The sequence below is a fragment of the Pteropus alecto genome, unplaced genomic scaffold, assembly GCF_000325575.1.
Source record: "Pteropus alecto unplaced genomic scaffold, ASM32557v1 scaffold86, whole genome shotgun sequence".
NCBI lineage: Eukaryota > Metazoa > Chordata > Mammalia > Chiroptera > Pteropodidae > Pteropus > Pteropus alecto.
In genome coordinates, this window is record NW_006442109.1 from 4,909,037 (window position 1) to 4,921,156 (window position 12,120).

The 12,120-nt window shown below is 31.8% G+C and overlaps 1 protein-coding gene across 2 annotated transcripts in view; it reads left to right on the forward strand.

Moving 5' to 3' along the window:
* ERO1A (endoplasmic reticulum oxidoreductase 1 alpha) overlaps nt 1-12,120 on the forward strand; it is a 36,292-nt gene that overhangs the window by 6,432 nt on the left and 17,740 nt on the right. For both annotated transcript variants that reach the window (XM_006920183.2, XM_015596005.2), the window contains exons 2-6: nt 2,287-2,406; nt 3,230-3,313; nt 6,064-6,102; nt 9,993-10,069; nt 10,155-10,228. In XM_006920183.2, the coding sequence (XP_006920245.1) occupies nt 2,287-2,406; nt 3,230-3,313; nt 6,064-6,102; nt 9,993-10,069; nt 10,155-10,228 (394 nt within the window). The remainder of the gene's footprint in view (nt 1-2,286; nt 2,407-3,229; nt 3,314-6,063; nt 6,103-9,992; nt 10,070-10,154; nt 10,229-12,120) is intronic.

A 12,120-nucleotide genomic window follows, 5' to 3' on the forward strand; every position in this document is an offset into this window, starting at 1 on the left:
CCTGCCACTTGAGTTTGTGTGATCCAGAGCACTGAGCATCACCATAGGTGACATGGTAATACCTAGTTATAAGTAGATAGTATGGTACTGCTCTCTAGTGAATGAGAGTGACAGTGGGCAGCACTCATTCATTCATTCACCCATCAATTCTACAAATAATTATTGATCATCTACTGTGTGTTTTCTAAAAAGTACAGTGCTAAGTACCGAGAATACAAAGGTGAACAAACATGATTTTTCTCTCAAGGATTTTAAACTCTAGTGGGTGGGAATCAAATAGATAAATTCAATACAGTGAGAGGTAATTCTCATATATGTGGACTGTCATGGGAGCACATGAGAGAGGCAGTTAACCCAGCAGGGGTGAGTGGTACTGGTGGGGCAGCTTCTTAAGAGATGTGATGCCTGAGCCTGAATGTTGAAGATAGATTTTTACCTTAAAAGTGAATTACTCATGTGGAAAAATGGGTTGCTTCAAATACTTTCTCTCAAGTTTTTTGTGTGTTTCTTTTGTGTCTTAATGTCTCTATCTGGCATGTGTTCCTTTGGCCTTTGCAGTCTTTGAGCCTGTTATTCTTTGCATAATAATTTGTATCCAAGGGGAGAAACAGTAGCTATTTTATATCCTTAGAAGTTCTGCTATTAAGATTTAAAAGAAACAGGTGTAAAAAATCAAATCATCTGGGTTAGAAGCACTTTTGTTTTGTTAGAGTCCAAAATTAGGACTCTAAGGTTATTGTATACTCAGAGATCTTTTAACAGGAAGCAAGATATATTTGCATATGAAATGAACATAGTTATTACAGTGACAAATATGTAGATCAGATTTCTAGAAACTGAATTAGTCCAAAAACAAATAAGATAAGGCAAATTGGTAAAAACAACAACAACAGCAACTTAGTTCTTGAATATTGCTGTCATTATCCAAAGTATTCTTGTCTCTTAGGTGAAAAATTTCCATTACTGTTTTGCGATGTTTTGAAATTAAGTAGTGTTGGATTTTACATATTCCAAAAGGAAAACATCTAAATTCAATATTTCAGTAAAGTAGCATTTATTTGCTTCCTTACCACTAGATTAAAAAAAAAAAAAAATTGTTGGCAGCAAGTCTCCCTAAAATAAAATTAAAAGTAGTTTATAATGTAAATATTCAGACCAAAGCATGATAAGGATCTTTTTTCTGCAGCATGCTGTATATTTTTTTTTAATTTTATTTACTTTTTAAAGATCATGATCTATTTATTACTTACTTAAAGCAAAGCAATGGTTTATTAATTCTGTTAGGTATTTGCCTAGCCCCAAATAAACATCTAAGAATTTTAGTTTACAATTTGGTAACATTGATTATAATATGATTTCCCATTGTATCCTTGTATAGGTCCATTTAATAATTTGATTTAGTAAATCCAGTTGAGACATCAGTTTTAAGCATTGGAAGATCAGAATTGGCGATTTGCTATCTCAGTGTTGCTAACAATAAATAATTTGTAAGCACCATTTCAAACCTATAAAAATTGTCATGGCCCAATATTTGAGGGACTTTAGATTTTTATAATGAATTATCGTTCGCCTTATAAATTCAGTATCAATCCTTTTATATATTCACCAAGCTTGTCTCTGACCTATACATCCTTTAGGAAACTAAAATAAAAGAGAGAGAGATAACTGAATTATAAGAATATAGTCTCAGAAAAGCCATGGGTGGGAATGCAACTGGGCTTCAGGAAAGATGGGTAGAAGTAGGAGCTGGAAAACACTAGGGAGTCTAGTAGCATGTGTTCTCTGTCTCCAATCTCTGTTTCTTTGTGCATCTTTTAAAATCTTTCCTTTCTCTGCTAACTGGTTCATGTGCTCCTCAGTTCACATGGTGGAATATAGTCTGAGTTTCCTCGTTTACTGGTCTAGCCATAGGAAGAGACATCTCTGCCTCTTAGTCTCAATTCCAGATTCCTGGAGTGGAGACCATGGCCTGGTTTGAGTCAGATGCTCACCCCTGGTCAGGCCTGGTGGGCAGGGTTACAAAGTGACTGCAGGGAACCAAATCTTTGGTGTGCATGGATCATTATAAGCTCAGTATACCCTGCAAAAGTATCCACTGCATTCCTCTAGGTCTATAGTAAGAGCAATAGCATTACTAGATTATTGTCCTACCTCATCTCAGAAAATTTCGGGGAGGAGAGAGGATAGGGTTGATTGAGTAGTGGGCTTTCATCATAACCATGGGAGGAAGAGAACCCTGTTAAATCTAAGACATTTTGATTTAATATTTTGTTTTCTTTGTAACAGGTTAGTGGTTACTTGGATGATTGTACCTGTGATGTTGAAACCATTGATAAATTTAATAACTACAGGCTTTTCCCAAGACTACAAAGACTTCTTGAGAGTGACTACTTTAGATATTACAAGGTATTTTTATTTTCAATTCTTTGTAGAAGAAAATGTAAAGTTTAAATGGATAATTACATTTTTCTTAGGCATTACTAAGCCTCAGAATTGTAATTATTACTTAAAATTGATTGAAGCTATGTTAGAAAAATTCATTTCACAAGAACGAACCATGTGGTTCTGAAACTACACATTGGATACTTTTAATTTCAATAACTGAGTTTTGCACTCAAAAGTTAGAAACTAGTTGGAATAGAAACTATTATATGTATTGTTATCAAAATTATGAGTTGTTTATAATTTTATAAAACATCAGATTTATTTCAATTAATTAAAATAATTAAATATTTTTGATAAACTCAACTTTATTCTGACCTGTATTATTTCAACAAGTCACTTGTCATATTTCATTTCGAAATATCTATTGAAAGAGTTTAGAAAACCTGATCATTGGATTATAGAGTTATAGTCTGAGTTCAAAATTGTCTAACTGTTCTATTTTGTTAACTGTTACTTGCTTAAAAAGAATAGAAGTCGAGCAGTGATGACCTCAGCTACTTTGGCTCCTAGTTGTCATTGGTTTAGGGTTTGTTTAGTAGCAGTCTGTGTCTTTCTAACCAATGCTACCAATTTACTTACACCAGCTGCACATTTATGTTATCATTAGAACCTGACAAGTAAAAGTGAAATTAATAGAGTTTTATAGAGTTTCTAATAGATAGGAAGTAGAATAATTGCAGCCAATAACATGACCAGGTTATAGCATTATAATTCAATATCTCTCAATTATAAACTTTCTATTTTTAGAGATTATCTTTAAACTTTTTCTATTATTATTTTACAGGTAAACCTGAAGAGGCCATGTCCTTTCTGGAATGATATCAGCCAATGTGGACGAAGAGACTGTGCTGTCAAGCCTTGTCAATTTGTAAGAACCATTTAAGAACTGTTACGTCTTTTTTCAAGTAATTGAAACTTTTTTAAATGGGCCAATAAAACTAAAATAATATTAGGCCAAACATAATGTTTGATATTTACATATTAAAAATCCAAATTTACAAATATAAAACCAATTTTGAATTATACTACCTTCATAATAGAATTTAAATTTTGTGGTTAATATAATTCTTTTACTCATTAGTGAGATTAATACAAACAGTCTCCGACTTAATCAGTGGTTCAATTTATGTTTTTTTTGGCTTTACGATGGTGTGAGAGCAATACGCATTCAGTAGAAACTGTACTTTGAATTTTGAATTTTGATCTTTTCCTGGGCTAGCATATGCCGTACTATACTCTCTTGTGGTCCTGGGCAGTGGCAGCAAAATGATTTTGCCCAACCATAGGCTCATGTAAGTGTTCTGAGCATATTTAAAGTAGGCTAGGCTAAGCTATGATTTTAGGTTATTAGGTTAGATGCATTAAATGCATTTTGACTCAGTATATTTTAATTTATGATGGGTTTATTAAGATATAACCCTATTTTAAGTGAGGAGCATCTGTAGTTCTTTTTGCTTGTTATTTGTTTTTCTTCTTATATCTTACCTGAACAAAGTTATGCTTATAGTATAATAAAATGAGGTTTTTTTCTTTAAAAGATAATTAGATGATGTTTATCCACTTAAGTATATTATAGAAAGGAAGGAGTTGTGTCATGATTAGACCCAAGATTTTGGAAACATAATTGGCAGTGTTGTAGGGGGTTGGGGGAAAGAGGAAGAAATGAAGAAGAAACTGGTAAAAGAATATCAGTTAGCAATTGAATGTAATTTGGTTCAATAGTGAATATTTTTTGAGGGTCTACTAGGTGCCATGACTTGGACATATAAGATGAGCTTTTATATTGAGCTATGGTTTACTAAGGGAGAGAAATACTAAGGGATTATTTCAATACAGATGTGATAGCCCCATAATAGATATACTGAACAGGTACACACTATGGGAGCAGAGGGAAAGGGAAAGCAGAGGAGGGAAACATGAGAAACTACTACATTTCTCTTAGGATGAGCCTGGCCTCAGTTCTGATATTTCCTAAGTAGGGCAGTCTGTCAGAACCAAAGAGTGACTAGAGATCACTTCAAATACCTTGAAATACTTGCTTCAGCCTAGATAATCAGCTTTCATAGCTAGCATTTGTATTGTACATTACTGATATTTTGATATCTCATTATTATATACTTCAGTATGCATTTTACAAAAAGGACATTATATCATGAACACAGTGCAGTTATCACACCTAAAGCAATTAATAATTCTTTCATAATCTAATGTATGTACAAGGTTAAATACAGTTAACTCATTATATCAGGTGGTGTGCTGCTGTTTTGTTAATACCTTTTCTGAGCTAAACAAGGAACCAACACCAATTTCATTTGTCAACAGTTTGATTTCTTTTCAGTTCATTTTTAGAGTTGGTTCATGTTATACCCTGGGACCCAGCAGAAGATAGAAAAATAATAAAAATTAAAATTCTCTTCCTCATACTTGGTGCTTTAAAATCCATATCCTTTGATTTGCACCCCTGATTCCAGAGAATATTTGAATGTGGCAGATGGTCTACCCATAGAGGCTGGAATCTCTCTATAAACTGAAAAGCCAGTTATTTATTCCCTTTACAATGAACTAAAACAACGTTCTTTCACCTCCAATATTAATTGTCCAATGTGAAAAAGAATAAAATAGCCAGTATTAATCTGGGAATGAGAATTGAGCACTCTGGTGGTTAAGTCTTTCCAGAGATCAATTTGGGAAATGTATCAAAAAAAAATTAAAATGGTACATATTCTTGGACCTAGCAATTCTTATAGGAATTTCAGTAAATTACTAAAATAATTAAGCAAATGTTCAACGATGACTGTAAAGCAGTACTAAATTTTGTAAAGTTGTCAGTTCTGTTGAAATTAGTCTATAAATTTGGTATAGTTTATTATGTTAAAAAAAAAAAAGGAAATCATTGAAATATCTGGCCATAGAAAAAGAACATACATTGACCTAGTTCAGAGTCTGAAAGGGTACACAATGAAGTGATTGTCTCTGTGTGGGTGGTTCCCTTTGGGCAGGTATAATCTAATTCGGGAATATACTTAGCATTAGGCCCTGCAATTTACTGAGTTATCCCAGATATATCATTATCTCTACTCATAGCATCACTTTGATGATAGGCGGATAGGTCCTGTAGTTAGTAAGTGGCCAGTGCACAACTGAAAACCAGTACCATTTTCCTCTGAAAAGAAGTAAGGCTCCTTAAAAAATGATTGATTCTAAGACTGGAACAAGAAATATATAAGGTGAGCTTAGAATATCTTGTCATAACAGAAAACAAAAAATGGTGCCAAAGATTCCTAGGGTACTATCAAAAGGACACAAGTGCAAATATCAAGTAAGCACTTAGTGGGCCCCATACCGGCCAAATGTGGACAATTTGAGCATCCAAAGAAATAATGGCTAAGTGGCATTTTTACATTTTGATGCTGTAATGTAATATACGATCAGAATGTGTTGTTGAACTTTTTTGTTTACTTGTAAGAAATAATATTAAAACTGCCTATACCTAGTTTAAATAATATGTTAACTTCAGTAATTTGTTTTATGAATTTTTCTCGTAAATCATAGAAATTTAAAATATTTTTTAGAAGATAGAATAAATGTCATATAAAAGCATTTTTTTTTCTTCTTCAGGATGAAGTTCCTGATGGAATTAAATCTGCAAGTTACAAGGTATGTACATATATTTATTAATGTGTCTAGCAACTTAACAAAAATCTTGAATAACTCTTTTCGCCTGCTAGCTACTGCTCCATTTCTCTGCTCCCTTTTAGAGTGAAACCCCTTGAGAGCTATTTGTACTCAATGGCTCCAGTTCATTTGTTCAGACTTTTATTATGGAAAGCATGGAAGAGAAATAAAGGTAGAGAAATAAAAACATGTACTCATCACGCAGCTTCAGCAATTATCAATATGTCATCAGTCTTGTTTTATCTGTACCTCCCACTTCATTCTCCTAGTTACTTAAAGCCAATCTCAGAAAAATTATATTGTTTACAAATACTATACATATCTCTCTACAACAGAAATATACTTTAAAAAAATATAACCACAGTCAGGCTTCAGATTTCTCTAGTTGTTTCATAGGTGCCTTAATAATTTTTTTGAAACAGGATTCAAACATATTCTACACATTGCATTTGGTTGACGTGTCACTTATGTTTCTTTCTCACTCTTTTCAAATAAATTTTTGATTTTATAATACTTTTAGATTTGCAGAAAAATTGTACAGAGTTCCCACATACTCCACACCTTGTTTCCTCTGTAATTAACATCTTACATTAGTATGGTACATTTATTACTATTAATGGACCAAGATTGATACATTATTACTAACTAAAGTTCATACTTTATTCAGATTTCCTTAATTTTCTACCCAATGCCTTTTTTGTGTTATAGGATCCCATCCAGGATGGCAAATTACATTTAGGAGTCATATCTCCTTAGGTTCCTCTTGGCTGTGACAGTTTCTCAGAATTTCCTTGTTTTTGATAAGGTGTTTTGAGGAGTACTAGTCAGGTATTTGTGGAATATCTCTGAACTAGGATTTGTCTGGCATTATGCTCATGATCTGCGTATGGCTATGTGTTTTTGGGAGGAAGACTATAGAAATAAAGTGCCATTTTTATCACATCACATCACATCACATCATGTCACATTTTATCAACATGACTTATCACTGTTAATGTTAACCTTGATCACCTGGCTGAGGTAGTTTTGTCAGGTTTCTCCATTGTAGATTTACTCTTTTTCATCCTTTCCATAGTGTATTCTTTGGAAGGAAGTCACTATGCACAGCCCACATTTAAGGAGTGCTTCATCTCTTTAAGGCTATAAATCTTTTGGAATTTTTCCATATGGAAGATTTGTATTTTCTCCCTCTATTTACTTATTATAGATTCTAGTTTTTATTATTTTCAATTCTCTGTTTTCTTGTTCACACACAGAGTGAAATTATAGCCAGTGTGTTGGCTCCAATGGCAGAACGTTGCACATAGTTAAATGATGCTATTGTCAGCTATTTCAAATAGAAAATCTTTAAATCCAAAAAGTTTTGATTTTTTTTTTTCATTCATTTGATGGACTCAAAGAAAACTTTTGGAACTTCATTTTGTTGAAGGAAAACATTTGTCACTATTGTGAATGCTAGTATCAACTCATTTAAAGTTCGAAATTGAAGAAAAAATATTTGTTTTATGACAATAATACATATACAAATTTTGATAAAAATAATGCCCTTACTAAATCAAGAAATCTGTCAATCAGAAATAAATTTGCAATTGGTTAAGATACACATAATTGTGTCCAAACACAGTGATATTTTACCAATTGATAGAAGTAGTAATTTTCGAATATATAGATTTTTATGCAAATACCATAAAATTTTTGAGATGAAGCTAATGCTGAAAAAAACATACCTTTGGCATGGTAGGAGTACTTGTTTGTTGTTCATCATCAATCAGATTTTATAAATGTTCGAGCCCTTAAAGAACTGTTTTGTAAAACAACCTAAGCATCCCGCAGTGGTATTGAAAAAATTTTTAATAAATGAGCCCTTTAAATGTTGATTATAATTTGTTTAAAATTAATGGAAAATCATTATTCAAAGCATCAATGAATAGAATGCTTAAGGCAAAAAACAAAACAAATTTCAGCCTTTGAAGGTTTAGCAAATCGCAATTTTTATAACGAAGCTCGTATACAAAGACCTTGAAATTTATTTCTACAAATATTTAAAAAAACTAAGGAAGGCATTGAATACATTAAGTGAGGACAGTTCAAATGGTGTTCTAGGTTTAATTCTGAAATTTTATAATTGTCTTTACCTGTGGGAAGAGTCTTCTCTTGATGAAACTCTTGCTTTTAGTTGGATAAATTTGTATTCTGACCTGAAGTAGAATGAATTTAAGGCTTACAATTTTATAACATATGTATTTGGAAAAACTAAAATAATACAAAAAATAGACAACTTATTTAATAAATTTTGTCTTGAAATTTTTATTGAAGAAAAGTACTTTGGAGGCAAAAGAATAAATGTGATAATATTTTCACATATTTACATGTAGACAGAATATTTTCTCAATTAAAAATTATATCTCCAGAGAAGAGTCAATTGAAGGTATTGATAATTTCAAATTGATTAACCATAAAAACTAACTTTAAAGAAGATTATTGGCAATTTCATGAAAATTTAAAAATAAGGACAAATTGAAAAAATATTTTCCTTCCAAAAAATACCAATTACATAGTACAAGACAGATGTGACTCAATGAAGCTGATCGAATTATTACTAGGAACTAAAAATAGTTATTTTAACTTATGTTTTAATGTTCAGATAATTACAATAAAGTTAAAACACTTTTGTTTTAGCATATATCAGTATAGTAATATACATAGGTATATGTTAATTTTTGAACAAATTTTGATCAGTTTTTGACATGTATTTTAATCTTTTTATTTTGAAATTATTTCTAACTTATAGAAAAGTAACAAGTTTAGTATAAAGAGGTTTTATGTGCTCTATACAGATTCACTAATTCTTAATATTTTGCCTCATTTGTTTTAGCATGCTTTATCTAAGTGCCTATTATTATTATTTTCTGAACCACTCAAAAGTTGGTTGAATATATCATATCCCTTTACCCCTTAATACTTAATTATGTATAAAAGGACTTTATTTTTACAAATAGTCTTTGAATTAAGCTATTTCAGAGGTCAACCAGTGCAAGGAAACAAAGTTGTTATTTAGTAAATACATATTTCAGAAAATTATATCATTTTCAGTTATTTTAGTGTTCGCTTTTATTCTCAAAAGTGTCGTAGTCTGGATGGTCATTTGTATAGTCATCCTAATAATAAGCTAATAGGCACTCAATGTATATTTGTCGAGTGATTGAATTTGTGGCCTCCTGCTTCCAGTGTTGCCTTTTAACTATATGGTGGTGATGACTAGTGTATTGCGAAATCTTGTGATCCATACTTGCTTTCCCTGTGCCACATAAACACCTAGAAGTATATATGTATAGTGCTTTAGACATTGAGAAGAAATGCGGTTGGTAAAGAATATATTTTAAACTCCTAAGGACATCAGAATACTTTTTATAAGACTTAGTAGGCCCCAGGACATTTTTAGAATGATGACATTTATAGTGAGATGGACCTTTGACACACATGATCCAGTTCAATCACTTATTTTATGGAAGAGAAAACTGATGCTCACAATTAGGTCATTAGAAAAGTGGGATATTGCCTCATGATTCCTTGCCTAGTGACTTCCTCATACTTTGAAGATTTTTTTAGTGAAGATTTTGATAATGAGTTATCAGAACTATAAACTATTCTTTTTTCGTGACCCTAATAGTAAACGTGTTCTCCAGCAAAAACAAGGGGCAAAGACTTCTACTTATTTTTTAGTTTCAGGAGGAATGTGAAGGCTTACTTTTTTTTTAAAGTGTTGAAGCCAAGGTGATGGTACCAGGTAACCTCAAATAACTTAGAAATTCTTTTCAAAAGTTTTAAAAATGCAGTAAGTCGTATTCTATTTATTCTCTTTTTTGTTTTAGTATTCTGAAGAAGCCAATAATCTCAGTGAAGAATGTGAACAAGCTGAGCAACTTGGAGCTGTGGATGAATCTCTAAGGTCTGATTTTTTTTTTTTTTTGCAGCATTATTTTATGTTTTTTCATGTGAAATGTTAACTTAAACACTATTATCTTTGTTTAAAGTGAGGAAACGCAGAAGGCTGTTCTTCAGTGGACCAAACACGACGATTCCTCTGACAACTTCTGTGAAGCTGATGGTATAACATTTTTTATAGTATGCATTTTGTTTAAAATTGTACCTAAGGAAAAATAATTCTTTTAAAATTATTTTTAAAAACTCAGTTTTTGTTGACAGTTCCTCAAAAAGCTAAACATAGAATTACCATAGGACCTAACAATTCACCTCCTAAGCATATACCCCAAATCTGAAAACTCTGAAAAGTGAATATTTTTCCCCCTAAGTTTACTATAGGTTCAGTCAGTGTGAATATTCATTCATATATTTCACAGCAGAAATATTTATGTTTTTGATTAAAGGTTGCTGCCCTAGTCCCTGCTGAAGTAATAGTCAATATGTGTTGCATGTACTGTATTACTTTTCTAAAATCTGAAAAGTTCTAAATTCCAAAACAATCTCTGCTGAAATTTTTGTCATTTCCTTTGGTTGTATTGAGACCATTTTGGAATTCCTTTGGCCCCTGGGATGTTGGATAAGGAGATGCAGACGTCCCAAGATTTAGACTGGTAGAGGAAGGGGATAAATGCTCTCCCAAACCCTTAATTTTACCATCTTTTCTACCAGGACTCTTTGGCCTAAACATTGCTATCTGAGATAAAATTAAACTTATAACATGCAGAACATTTTTTTTAGGCCTGCAATGTTAGAGAAAGAATGGTAATATTTTAACTTATATTTAAAAAGTATCCTTTTGAGATGATCTGCTTATATTTGTTTAGGAAGGACTGAGAATCAATAATTCACTTCTTATATGGTGGAGTTCTGATATCTTGGGTGAATCACTTGTCCATTTGCATTTGCTTATTCTGTTAAAGAAGAGTTAATATTTTTTTTAAAGAACATCTTTATAAGAAATAAATAATGTATGTAAATGGTAGGTGGAGTATTTAAATTCTAAATTTAAAAATTGGAGCTTTTGTCATCTGGCAAAGTATGATTATAGTACCTTTTTAAAAAATAAAGTAGACATGAAATATTTTTTATAAGTAAAATTATGAGGCAACTAGTGTTTATCTCTAGGCAAAATATTAAAAATATTAATCATTTCTCGGTGATTAGTTTTCTGCCTTAAAATAGTAGATGCTGAATATTATTTAGATATTTTGAGAATCAGGGTTATTTTTATGAATTCATTATAATTTGCTATACTGTGCATTACTTCTGCATTAGACTCTGTTATTTCTGGATGCTGTCACAGTGTTGCTTCTAGAAGTGAATTTCCCCCTAATTTATGCCTCCAATATACTATAAAGTGGGATAAAAATAACTGAGCTTAGTTTTATTTTTGCTTTTGTCTTTGTTTTTTTAATAAGAAGTAGTTTCTAGTGAAAACCTGACTCATAAGCACCTTTCTGCTGAAATTTTTGTCATTTCCTTTGGTTGTGTTGAGGCCATTTTTGCCCACTTCCTCATTCTTTGTTGGTTTATATTTTTAAGCTTTCTAGATGGGTAAGGTATTGCTGTGCTATTAAAAAATTTCCCAGAGCCACTGGAGGACTAGAGCCTTTTTTTTTGGTTTTGTAGTTATAATGCATATATAAATTATAGAACATATGAGAAAGCAACATCCCACCAATTTTTATATATTTTCATATATATATATCTGTAATTGGCTTTTCTATAATGTTTACCTTTTCATTTCATTAGATAGCCTTTGTATCTAAAGTTTTGACTGTAAATGGTCTATTAAGATACATCATAACACCAATACCACTAGCTAATATTTATTATTCTTTTATGATTGCCCTAAACACTCTGAACATAAAAACATGTTTAAGTCTCATAGTAATATTATGATTATTATCCCCATCTTACAAATGATGGCACAAGGCGTAGAGAATTGACATAACTTGCCCAGGGTTACGCAGCAGATAGTGGAGCCTGGATTCTGACCCAGACAATCTGGCTCCA